Source organism: Aptenodytes patagonicus, chromosome 6 (assembly GCF_965638725.1).
Source record: "Aptenodytes patagonicus chromosome 6, bAptPat1.pri.cur, whole genome shotgun sequence".
Lineage (NCBI taxonomy): Eukaryota > Metazoa > Chordata > Aves > Sphenisciformes > Spheniscidae > Aptenodytes > Aptenodytes patagonicus.
The window spans coordinates 24,553,861-24,567,004 of record NC_134954.1 but is presented as its reverse complement, the minus strand read 5'-3'; the positions used below and the strand labels follow the sequence as shown (position 1 = coordinate 24,567,004).

Genomic DNA, 13,144 nt, shown 5'->3' with positions numbered 1-13,144 from the left:
AGGAGGGCTGCGGACGGGGAGGAAGAGGAGGAGCCCCGCCGCCCCCCGCGCGGCCCGCGGCCCGCCAGCGGGAGCGCCGCGGCCCGCCCGCCTGCCGCAGGAAGCAGCCGGAGGATGTGCGGTAGCGCTGGGGGCCCGGCCGGCACGCCGTGACAGCCCGCCCCGGCACCGCGCTCGCCTCGCCCCGGCTGGCGGAGCCCCTCCCCGCGGAGGAAATATGTCCAAGATGCCGGCCAAGAAGAAGAGCTGCTTCCAAATCACCAGCGTGACCACGGCTCAGGTGGCCAGCAGCATCACTGAGGACACTGAGAGTCTGGACGACCCGGATGAGTCCCGCACTGAGGATGTGTCTTCTGAAATCTTTGATGTTTCCCGAGCTACCGACTATGGCCCCGAGGATGTCTGCGAGCGGAGCTCCTCTGAAGAGACTCTCAACAACGTGGGCGAGGCCGAAACTCCTGGCAGCGTTTCTCCCAACCTCCTTCTGGACGGGCAGCTGGCTGTGGCTGCTGGTGGGGTGGCTGCGGCTCCGCCAGCTGTGGCCCCCAATGGGGGGGCTGTGCCCAAGAGCTCTGCTGTGCCCCTGCCAGCTGCTGCCCCTGGCACTGCTGGGGCAGGAGGCAGCAGTGCTCAAACCGCCTTGCCTTCCACAGGGCCTTCTGCATCTGCTGCTCCTGGGATGATGTCTCAGACAGTGGCTGCTGTGTGCAGCTCACGCTTCAGGGTGATCAAGCTGGACCACGGTACAGGGGAACCCTACAGGCGAGGACGATGGACGTGTATGGAATATTATGACCGGGACTCGGATGGTGGTGGTGTCCTGGGCAGGACTGGAGATTGCATTCGGCACAGCAGCACCTTCGAGCAGGCTGCTCAAGAGAGGGACAGTGGCCTCGGTGCCACAGGAGGTTCCGTCGTGGTCTCGGCTGTGCCAGCATCGGCCCATGGCCCTGATTCTATAGCTGACAGTTCTCTGACTGCTGTGTCACAGCTGCTCCAGACAGAGAAAATGAACCAGTCCTCTCTACAGCAACCTAATTTTGTCATTGGGCAACAACAGCAGCCGCAACAACCCATAGGTGGGGCCATGCCTCAAAGTACTGCTCAGCCTATATTTTCTGGGGCTTCGGTAGCAAATCAGCAGATGATGGTGCCACAGCAATCGCAGCCACAGGTAAATACGCAGGGTGTTGCGCAGGCTGGACCCAACGGGAAAGGCATGGCACCTCCAAATGTGACAGTAGGGCAGCCGAGCATTCCTGTGGCACAGCAGCAGGTGCAGCAGACAAACATACCAGTGACTCAGCCTCAACAATTTGCTTATTCGCAGTCCCAGATTCCACCAGTGCATCTACTGCCGACGCAACCTTCTGGTCAGACCGAATACATGCAGCACATGACAATTATGCAGTCTCAAGGAGCTATTCAACAGGCTACTACAGGCTCTGTTCCAAGTACTGTGGCTTCCAGCCTTCCTGTGGGGCAGGTGACCGGCCAAAGTCCCTCACCTGTGGGAGCGCCAGTGATGGGGGTGTCAGCACAGCCTGGCGAAGCAGTCGGACAGGGATCAGGATTAATGCAGAGTGGCCAGACACAAGCTAGTCAGACTGCAATTCCGCAACCAGGAGGTGTGGTGCAGCAAGGCATTGGACATACAGGGGTTGTGCAACAGAAATCTGTGACTCAGCATCAAATGGGTGGAAGCAGTCAAGTGTCTGGAATGCCTGGTGCTCCCCATGCTGTGGTCTCTGGAGTTCAGAACGTGCCTGCAGTTGTGCCCGGTACAAGTGTGCCTAGTGTGTCTACCACCACTTCTGTTACTATGCCAAATGTCCCTGTTACGCTGGTCCAGTCCCAGCTGACTAGCCACACTTCTGTCAGCAGAAGTACTGGTGTTGTCCAGCCACCGCACGTCGGACACTCGTTAATGCAAGGCACACCTAATGTACCTGCAAATCTGCCACAGTCAAACCTCGGACAGTTTCAGACTCAAGCTCAATCCTTAGTAGGCCAGATTGATGATACTAGAAGAAAATCGGAACCCCTACCTCAGCCACCACTTTCTCTTATAGCTGAAAATAAACCTCTTGTGAAACCTCCCATTCCAGACACTCTAGCAAATCCTCTTCAGTTACCTGCAAGTACTCCTATGAACAGTCTTGCCAGCTCTGTGTTTGGCATATCTATTCCTGTTGATGGTGATGAAGACAGGTATGAATTATTTTATAACACCATAAAAATACCTTTTCTGAAGGGAAGAAAAAACCCAAACAACTTTCAAGTTATTGCAAGTGGGTTTTGTAAGTTCGTATTTTCAGAAAGTCATACTGAAATTTACCTGGGCTACTTTTTTTTTTTTAAGAATACAAAACATAGCGAAGTGTTTAGGCAAGTAGTGAACTGTACTTATTCTTCTCAGGCTGTAAGTGATTACTTTTCTCTCAAAACAGGGCCGACAGTAGCCTGAAAGCTGCTTAATGCACAAATAATGTGACCTCTTCCGAATCAAATACTGAAAACTGTCCTTCTGCACCTAATTGCTCAGTATGCGAGGAAGTCTGTTCTCTCCTTTCCCCTGAACACATCGTAAAACATTGGAATGACAGCCAGGTTAAAATAGGTTTATCAATACCACTATATTGCAGTGTTGTTAAAAATAGAAGTGTAGTGCTCTCTTAGGGTCGTCAGGTGAGGTATCTTGGAAAACTTAAGGGCTTACAACACAGATTCTTGATTTCTATCCTGCTGTTGAATTTGCGCTTTATAGTATCAGTAAGGAAAGTACTTGCATCGGGATATGAATTTGTATGCCATAACATAGTGAAAGCTTTACAGATAATGGTCTTCTGCGTTGAATAAAAAGGATGCCACTTACTTGAGCAAAGTTGTAGACACAGTGGAAAGTACAACCTTACAATGAGTTTTCTTTATAGGAAGGTAACTTGGAACTACTAGTTGTAACAAAGGTGTGTAGTATGAGCAGACTCATCAGAGGACCTGAGAGAGGAAGCATGTATGTGACTTTTATGCCCATAGACTTGTCAAATTACTCTGAAGGGTAGCGTGATGGCTAAAAATGTTCTTAATTGACTTTGAGAGAAGACTTTCAGGGAAAGCAGTGTTTGAGCACTGAATTAATGTCGTTAACGTGTACTGTTGGGATTACTGCAATTTGGAGGAATAAAGTGCATGTGGGTTATATGTATTTGTATTTTCAAAAATAGGAGTAACACCATTATGAGAAGGTCTGATGTGCTGAATTATCCTGTAAGCCACCTCTCACCCTGGGAGAATACCAGACTTTAAGATAACACAGTCAGTGTTGCTCAGGGCGCCTCTTAGTAAAGCTGCTGTGTATGTGGGGGTAGGGTGTAGTGGGTGGAGAAGGTGCCTCAAAGACAAATCAGTGTTCAGAGAGTTAAATCTGCAGTATTGCAGGCCTTGTGCTCACTGGAGCTTTGGCTAACGCTGCTGCTGCGTTTGATATAGTAACTCTGCTAAAGCCTTTATGCAAGTAAAAGCCGTGTTGTAGAGAGTTGTGCTAGTTCTGATTAAAGTGGTAAAGGACTTGAAAGAAAAAGTTAAATAGTTAAAATTTTCTAGCAGTTGTGCCTACCTTAAGAGGATTGCTGACCCAGCTGACAAACTCTTTGTGCAAATAAGGTTAGATTTCAAGCTGGTAGGGTTTTTTTCGTAGCTCAGTATATTATCAGAAGATTATTTGTCTTGTGTTTAATCATTCTAATGATTAAGAAGTCAGAAAGGAATGTATTTTGCATTCGTTTTGCATAGCTTCTAATACTTAATATTTATATAAATCGTAGTAACAGGCATGATTATCTGTGACAAATGAATCACTTTATATAACGATAGGGAGAAACTTGTCCTACTTATTCAAACCTGTAGGCTGCTAACTTTGTGTTGCATGCCAGTGAGACAGTTTTTGTTACTCTTACCCTGAACAGTGATTTTTAAAGTTATTTCCATACTTTCGTCTTTGAACTTGAGCCACCTTGCAGCATTGCTTTACATGTTGTTCGTTTCTAAAGAAACTTTTCCAGAAACTTGGCGATGAGAACTACGAGTAAGAAATAGGAATGGACTCTTAAATGCAGAGCGCTCTTTTTTACGTGCCACATTATGGCGTTCAGTAGAGAAACTAACTTGTGGTTATCTGAAAAGAAATGCATACTTCTCAGTTGTCCGTTTCTGCACTGGGTGATAAAACCTTGTCATTTGCTGAAGTGGTACACTGAGCAAGGAGCTATATGGTATGTGAGAGTCTCTACGGGCTTGGAATAGCTTTCTTTAGTGGTGATACTGATAAGCAAGAAAAGCTTACTTTAAACAGGCCTAAACTTCGTACAAAGTAGGAGATACAGAGCTAATAGATCTAAGTTTATTCTTTGCTCCCCTCAAACAGTATCCTGACTTCCACTGGTTTCAGACTGAGAAAGGAGAAAATAAAAACCTAGCAGCTTGTTAAGGCTGTTTTACCACTTTGTTTTTATTTGCTTTACTCACTGAGAAGGCTTTATTATAAAACTGTCTCCTGCCTGTCTGCTGTTCTCTTCTTGCTTCTGCTTTTTTTCCCTCTTTTCAGCCATTTAAATTATGCCACTACTCCCATGGGCTTATGCCCAGCTGCTTTATCTGCTGAAATCAGTGGTGAAATAGTCAATGAAGACCTTCAAGTGTCATTAATAGGCTGAGGATTGACACTCTGATAAAACTAATAGGGCGCAAAGGGAGTTCACACATCATGAGTCACTGTTTCAGGCTGCCTGCAGGTTCAGGAAGTTAATGCTTGGTTTTGTTTAGAGAGTTTACTTTGTGATCATAAGAGCTAGAAATTTATGGAAAGTGTTTTTCTCTTTTATCTTAATATTAATGTGTAACATACCCAGGAAGCAGGGGGTCAATGTGTCAGCAGGTATCTACATTTCTTCTGACACCTTCAATTATATTTAAATATTTGTACATACTTGAAACTTGTGTAGATCATTCTCTTAGTCATCTTCTAAAACAGTGATTCATCAAGGAATACTGTGTAGCTCTAAGTATCCTGGATTTATCTAGTAAGTCATTCACCATTCTGAATATGAAGAGGAACTCCTTTAAAGGTAAAATAGTTTAGGATGGGGATTCTTTGAAAACAGAATGTGAGAAATACAGTAAGTACGAGACAGAGAGGTCTGATGTAAAAAGCTGGTCAGTTCCCATCTTTCTGCAAAAAGTCCTTTGTATTATTCCTGTCTTATGGTCTGCTGTTTTAAATCAAACTACATCTAAGATAGTTAGAGGTGGAGGTGTAAGGTTATATAGCCTGATATATAGATGGATAATATACAACTATGTATCTATAGATGTAGAACTGACTTTTTTGCAAGACATTGCCTGAAAACCTTTAATTTCCTGTTCTGATAGTCCAGTATACTTTTACAGTAGTCTAGGCAAAACTGTGGTTTCTTGCATTGATCTGATGAATAATGAGGAATCAATTAATCAAGAAATCTTATCTGGAGGGGAAGAGAGGGGGGGTAGGTGGTCCAAAAGAATTAAAAAAAAAAAAAAAAAAAAAAAGAAAAAAGCCTTTGGCATGTCACAACCTTCCTTTAAAAAGCAAGGCTGTTTTTTTCAGTTGATGTGTCTAAATTGCTAAGCTCTTTTTAAGAGAAATATGTTCTGTGGAAGTTATGAAAGATCTACAGCCTAACATAGTCTTACTTTCTTTTCCTCTCTAAATGTGGCTACAAGTAGAATAAACTGCAACAGTATTCAAGGATGGAGGAAATAGTACTCTTATTGAGGCAGATGTGAATATTGCAGTCCACTTTGAATTTAGAGTCTGACAAATACTATAAAAACACAAGTAGAACTGGATCTCAAAATTCCCCTGACTCTTCATTTGCTCGACTTTAGCAGCAGTACTAATTATTTTGGATGAAGGGCAGTCAGAGTACCTGAGAGGATTTCAGGATCAGTGTATGTCAGTTTCTCCACTCACCTTTATGCCCATGTATACACAAATTTGTAGTTGACAAGCATAATATTCCAGCTGGCTTAATAACTTTATTTTGGCTCTTGGGGGAAAAGAAATATGTTGCCTCTGTTAAAAGAATGTGACTGAGAAAGCTTGTTCAAACCTCCTACATGTTTGGCAGACTTTTGGGGCAAAATATTACTAGGCATGTTGGAAAAGGAGCAGAGTATAGATCATTTTCCAGAGATAGCTGACCAGCTTGAACTGTGCAGGCTGTATTCCAGGAACGCTAATGAATGGCTGCAATTGTGAACTGTCAACTACAGCAGCTAAACTGTTGAAAACCTGATTGTGCAGACCTCTTCACAGCATATATCTCTCTGCTCAGCTAAATCACATATTTGTATAGTGTACTAACTTGATAAAACTGAGCTCTTGAGACCATGTTCATAATATAAGGACAAAACTGGGCATGGGCATTAATGTAACTTCGATAAGGGTTTCCTTATGTATTGCCCTAGATGCATATTTTATTGTACTCCTAAAGAAAAAAGAAAATAGTCTGCAAATACGTACCAGTAAGCAATACTTGAATTGCATTATTGTTGAATACTGTCCCTTTCTTCACTTTGCTTGTAAACTTACTAGAGATTTGAACTCTACTGCAGCTGCAGACTTGAATGTTTTCAGCTCTCCTCCTGAGGGGTTGTGTTTACGAGTGTTTGTAGAAGCAGGTAAGAATGAAACATGGACAGACATGCTCCAGTCATGAGTGCCTTCAGTTCGACGGCCAGAACTTACAGCAGTTGAAAAACAGTTGAGATAGCACTTCTGAGGTGAACATTACAGTTGCTGATACCAAATGATGGTTAATACAAACAAAACTCTAGTTAGTTGTGTTCACTTTTTGCTGTACTTTCTATAACAAAAATTACACAAGGGAACTTCAGCACCACACCAGTTTCTAGATTATGGAAAAGCTATCCTGCCATGTATTCAGTTTTTGAGTGTTACAAGATATCTAAACAGAAGAATGTGGTTGTTCATTTGACAGCGCTGTTTCCCAGTTTAAACATTCAAATGCCTTTGTTAAGGAGGAGTCAATATGTTCTTAAAATTAATGAGCTATAAGTGTTTCAGATGAGATAGTTATTAAAAGGAGGAAAGGGGGAAAATACTTGAAAGAAATTCAAAGTGAAACAGTTCAACTTGTTTTAAAGACTGTAGTGTACCAGCTCTGACATAAATGGTTCTCTGTACCTCATACTCCTAAGGATTCTGCTCAGCTGCTGTGGGTTAATTTTTTTCTGCTCCCCTATAGAAGAGTGCGAGTGTTCCATAGTCAGCTTATTTCTGAATGCTGTCTTGTATGGTAGAAATAACAGCATATGTTTCATGGAAGCTTTTTTAAACTTCTTGTTAAAAGCTGAATATTTAAGTATTTAGGGTTTTTGAGCAGGCAGGACTACCAAACTGCTATCAAACTACAGAAGAGCTGAAATTTCTCTGACGCTGTGTATTTTTACAGGAGGTGCTGATAATCTCTTATGACTTCAGGTGACACTACAGTAGAAAGGAATTATTCCCTGTTACTGTACTGGGTATTTGAATATCAGCCTGTTGCATGTTGAGGCTATATATTTATTTTTCAGTTTTAAACCTGGTGATTAGCAGCTTCTGTTACTCACAGAAAATGCAAACCTTGTTTGTGCTTTCTGTGTGTTGGCAAAGATTCCAAAAGAAACTTCTGTGAGACGACTCCTGTTAAAGTACAACTGGTTTAGTTCTGGTACATAAATCTAGATTGTCAGCCACAGGTGTCTGCTTTTATTCCTATATTTGACAAAGTATAAAGATAGAAGTATTTATAGTAACTGCTAAAGCTACTGTCTTCTGAGAAGGTTCTCCAGACATAAAAGGTCACTTGAAGTGCAGTGTAAGGTTGTATCTTCGTTCCTCTTCTTGAAAATTCGTCTGTCTTTAAACTTCATGCTTCATAAATACAAATGTGTACTGAGTGCTAGTAAATTCTTTGCATTATGGGATAATCTATTTTTATTCATGCAGGGCAGGTGAGTTACTCAGCCACATGAAGGACAGCTGGATGCTTGTCTTAATTTTGTTTTGCATGACAAAAAAATTATTCCAGGAGTTTTTTTGTATATATCTCTTCTCCCTTTGAAGCTAGGAGTGATGTCTTTGTATCATGACAGCTTGCTTGAATGCTTTTAACAGTGCAGAGAGAAGGTAGAAATACTAATTAGTACCATAGAGAGGTGTCAGCTGTCTGTCACAATGGCAACTGGCATGTTTGTCTACTACTCATTAAAGACTGCAAACTGAGATAGGGATCTATGTCAATAGCAGAAACCAGTCACAGAATCACAGGCTGGTTGAGGTTGGATGGGACCTCTGGAGGTCGTCATCTCCAACCCCCTGCTCAAGCAGGGCCACCCAGAGTTGCCCAGGACCACGTCCAGATGGCTTTTGAGTATCTCCAAGGATGGAGACTCCACCACCTCCCTGGGCAGCTGGTGCCAGTGCTCTGTCACCCTCACAGTGACAAAGTGTTTCCTGATGTTCAGAGGGAACCTCCTGTGTGTCAGTTTGTGCCCATCGCCTCTGGTCCTGTCACTGGGCACCACTGGAAAGAGCCTGGCTCCTTCCTCTTTGCACCCTCCCTGCAGGTGTTTATATACACTGATGAGACCCCCCCTGAGCCTTCTCATCTGCAGGCTGAACAGTCCCAGCTCTCTCAGCCTTTCCTCATAGGAGAGATGCTTTCTTGTCCCTTCACCATTCTCGTGGCCCTTTGTTGGACTCTCTCCAGTATGTCCGTGTCTCTCTTGTACTGGGGAGCCCAGCAGTGGACACAGTCCCCCAGGTGTGGCCTCACCAGTGCTGAGTAGAGGGGAAGGATCACCTCCCTTGACCTGTTGGCCATACTTTGCCTAATGCAGCCCAGGATACCATCACCTTCTTTGCAGCAAGGGCACAGTCCTCACTCTTTTATTTCTCGGCGGGGATGAGTGTGGTATGTATGTGAGGTGGCAGTGGAGAAGTGTAGAATGGTTAAGAAATGAGATACTGGTTTCAGTGAAGTGTCTGAAGATTTTGTATCTGTCTAGAGCAGGTTTAACTTGTCTGGTTTATTGGAGGATGGGGTGATAAAAAATGAGGGTTAAAAAAACCCTGCTTGCTTCTCTGTCAAGTTATTTCAGATATTTTTGTAGGGAATGTCTCCTATGTAGAACACTGTATGGTGGGACCATAAATACCTTGACCAACCCTACAAATGCCTTTTTAAAAATACTGTTTCTTTAAGCCAAGCGATAAGCTCTCATACTGACAGTGCTTTAGTTAGAACTTCAGCTGAGTGCAGTCTGGCGTGAAACTTGAAGAGTTGTAAAGAACTTGTAAATGGTGTGGAAAGGTAGACAAATACATTTATAATAAACTATGTAATAAACCATGCCATACATAGTCTAGGTTCTAATATCTTTTTTAAAAGCTAAGTAATTTAAAATGTTTGCTAATAGATGCTTTCTTGACCAATGTTAACGTAAGTGAGGACAGGTGGGATTTGGCTGTCTGCTTGAATCTGTTTTCTCCACTTGCTTTTTTCCCCACAGATACTGAAATATTTTGTTGTCAAAAAACCCAGGAATCACTTGTATTTATAGATAAATATCTGAAACTGCTGTACTGCAGCTTACTGGGGGGGGGGATCTCATTTTTGGGCTGTTTTCTTTGAAGATGAATACTCAAGCCAGCTGTTCCACTATGCAAGGCCACTTTCACCAATAAACACAAGCAGCTTTCCCTTTCATCAATAGGTTTGAGGAAATCTAGCTTCGTGGGCAGAGCAGGCAGTAGGAGCCTAATCCTCTACAATAACATGTTCATACATATTAATAAATGCCTCTTTCTTTACTAGCCAAGTTGTGTAAAAGTCAGTATTTTTAAGAGTTTTGACATCTCTTCCAGATTTTTGTATGTCTAATGCAATGCTAGCAAATGTGGATCTTTTTAATTCAGAAATACAGAATTTATGTTGGTTTTTACTACCTCCTTTCATCCAGCATATTAGGGTCTGCTTTTTAAATGCATTCCAAGCTTGCTCTCTTGAATGGGATAATTTGCAAAAGAATAATGTGGCATAGTGATGTTAACTGGCAAATTACAATAGATGCTGAAGGACTCTGTCCCTTGTGAGGTGAAGTTCAAGATGTTTGTTGAGACGACATAAGTTATTTTCAAGAAGCCTTTTTTTTTTTTTAAGCTTGTCTCAATTCATCGAAACATGGATAATATTGATGGGCCTTTCTGTGGTTTTTCTTGAAAGCTTCTTAATAGTGGCAAGAATCCCTGACTGGGTCAAGCAAAGACTTTCTGCATTGCCATTAAGTTTATCAACTTCTAATCTGTAGTTGTTTCTCTTTGAAGATGTGATCTACTGTGTGTTTTTCTTGAAGGTAAGCTGTGCATCATGTGAATGACTTTGTATTGTATCCTCCCTACAAGAACTGAAGGTTAACTTTACCCAGTGAGAAGACAAGTCATTGGTACGAGACATCTTACACTTGTTATGTGTTTTGATTTGAGAACAGAATCACTCAGGTTAGTCCTTACCCAATCTGTAAGATTATGTAATTAAAATTCAGCCTGACAGACAACCATGGCAGCCTTCACAAAACAGCCTTGGTTTATTAGCACACAGTGTTTTAACAAGCATATCCGTGATGATGCTGTCTGCAGGGAGGAAGAGCCCGAGAGCGTTGGTTACCTGGCTGGAAGAGAAGTACTAGTCAGGAGTGAACTAAGAGTGCACCGAGTCTGGCTTTGGAAAGTGGGAAGACGGGATGTAGAGGGTGGAAAAGATCATCAGTGAGTCCTGAATGACCTTAAAGCTGTTATGATTACAGGATTGTCTACTATACAGGATTACAGGATTGTCTACTATATAGAACTCCTGAGGTTTGGGGACCAGTTTCTGGGACCCGAGAGAGTTGCACCCTCGAGTTTCGAGTTGCAGCTGTTGAGATCAGAAGGAAGTAAGAAGAAATTTAGAAGATGAGCACTTGCGTTGTTCTTTCCATGATTAGTATCAAATAGTCATATCAGAATTTACTATTTGAACTCTTCAGCAAAGTTCCTTCAGAAATACTGAATGATTATTACCTAACACAGTTACTGACTGCTGTTACTTGGTTATTTTTTAAGGCAAAGTGCCACCGTTTTTCTGATTCAAGGCTCTGTGAACAGGAAGCATGATGTTCTACTGGCCTCATTAATTTTCGCCAGTATATGTAAACTTGAACTCTTTCTTTATAGAAACTTGGACTCATGCTTTCAAAGAATGTAATAAAATAAAGGGAAATGTTTCATTTCTCATGTTCCTGTGCTCTACTGATTTAGTGTCTACCAGAGACTTGAAAGGCAGAAACTACAAAGTGATGTTAATCAGAGAAGACTTTGAATTACTAGTAGCAAAATTTGGTAGACTTAAGTGAATAACTAGGTGCAGCTCCACCTGAAACAGCTAGGTTGGTTAGCTTCTGTAAAGCAAATCTTTATGAAACGCCTGCACTAAAGAATGTTTTGTACTAGCTGTTCTTCGGAGTATATAGTAGAAGAAACTATCCTGATTTTACAGCTAGGAACTTTGTATTTGCAGAAGGCTTGTTGATACTAAATTATTGTAACCTGTTAAGAAAGTTTGAATTTAATATTGTGTCAAAATGCTTCTTGGTTTTTTTACACCAGATTTTCATAGTCAATAGTCAAATCCTATGGGGGAAAAAAGATAACTTGCTGCTATTTTATCAGATAATAATAAGGTGTAGAAATGAAGCTAGATTACCTTTTTGTCTCACAGGTCGGTATCACCTCAGGTCTGTCAGTTCAGTAAAGATATGAAATGGTATAGTGCTTCTGCTCTAATTTGGTACAAGACTGCTAAAGGCTTTAAGTATGTTTTAAAATGCAGTGGTGAGTCAAGTATAAAAGCGTTTTCTACAACTATTCAGTGCTGGGACAAGAGCAGAAATTGTTGACATCTCTCCTTTATAACTGAGGAGAATGGTGATTGTCCTCAGGCAAGGGCATGTGGTGATACCAGTGACTGCTCTTTGTTCAGGGTGGGCTTGGAACATTTGAGAAGCTTCCAACCATTGCTCACTAGGTACTCAGATTATTTGCTACATCCCTTTGGTCTGACTGTTATTAATGTTGACCTAACCTGCTCTGTCCCTGCTACATTCTCATTACCAGTTTTTGTAAAAGTGGTTTTATTCTTTTCCCTAGCATTCACAAGGACTGAAAAATGTCTTTTTTAGAGCGCCAAGCCCCCAGAGCAGGGGAAAGCTGATGCCAGCATCTCAACAGAATGAGCAAGTGATCAGTGAAATGCCTCTGTCAGACTTTCTTATCCTGTGCATTTGAGACAGTCATCTCTCATTCATTTCTCCTTAGGGACTTCTAGTCAGTGCAGAAGATTATTTTCCAAAATCCTCTTCTGAGAGCAAGGCAAATAAAGTATTTATTTGTTATTTCAGAACAGCTACTGTTCTGATCTTTGCTATGGAAAGGAGGATGCAACTCTGATAGCAAAGTCTAGTTCTTTCTCTTCTGATACTTGAAATCCAAACATCAGGAGTCTGAGATGCAGCTAGTTGAAATGGAGCTGCTGATGTCAGACTTTCCTGTCTTATTCCAGGTGATGTGTGCTTCTTTAGTTCTCTCAGTAAAGTTACCTGAAGGTGATTTTTCATCGTTTCTGAAAGTGTTGGGAGGGAGTGTGTAGTTTGTTTGAAAGCAGCTGAAACTGAGTGCTGGTGCTGCTGGCATTGTCTTGCTAATGATTGTGTAGTACATCTGGGTGTTCTTTCATCTCCTTCCTCTTGAATCAATTACAAAACTGCTGTTAAGCATGTCCTAGTTTGGTAATTTTTAGCATTTAAATTTGTGTATCTCGATTTTTCTAGTGGAGATTGCATCCATGCAGTATGCTTTCTCTTCACTGTTACGATATTTTCATTTAGAAGTAGTCTGTGAACCCCTTTAAAGTCCATCATGGTGGTTGAGAGCCTCTGTTCCAAAAACTGTCATGCAGGCTGCTAATTGAGTCAGCCTTTCCTGTCATCTGTAGCTAGAATGCAC

General features: G+C 42.0%; 1 protein-coding gene across 5 annotated transcripts in view; it reads left to right on the top strand.

The window, feature by feature from the left end:
* Positions 1-115: 115 nt before the first annotated feature.
* The window catches only part of TSC22D2 (TSC22 domain family member 2), a 30,779-nt gene continuing 17,750 nt past the window's right edge, over positions 116-13,144 (top strand). For 4 of the 5 annotated variants that reach the window (XM_076341546.1, XM_076341545.1, XM_076341547.1 and 1 more), the window contains exon 1: positions 116-2,211. In XM_076341546.1, the coding sequence (XP_076197661.1) occupies positions 218-2,211 (1,994 nt within the window). In that variant the 5' untranslated portion in view covers positions 116-217. Of the gene's footprint in view, positions 2,212-10,458; positions 10,527-13,144 lie in introns of those variants that run through there. The other variant, XM_076341550.1, reaches the window with a different exon arrangement.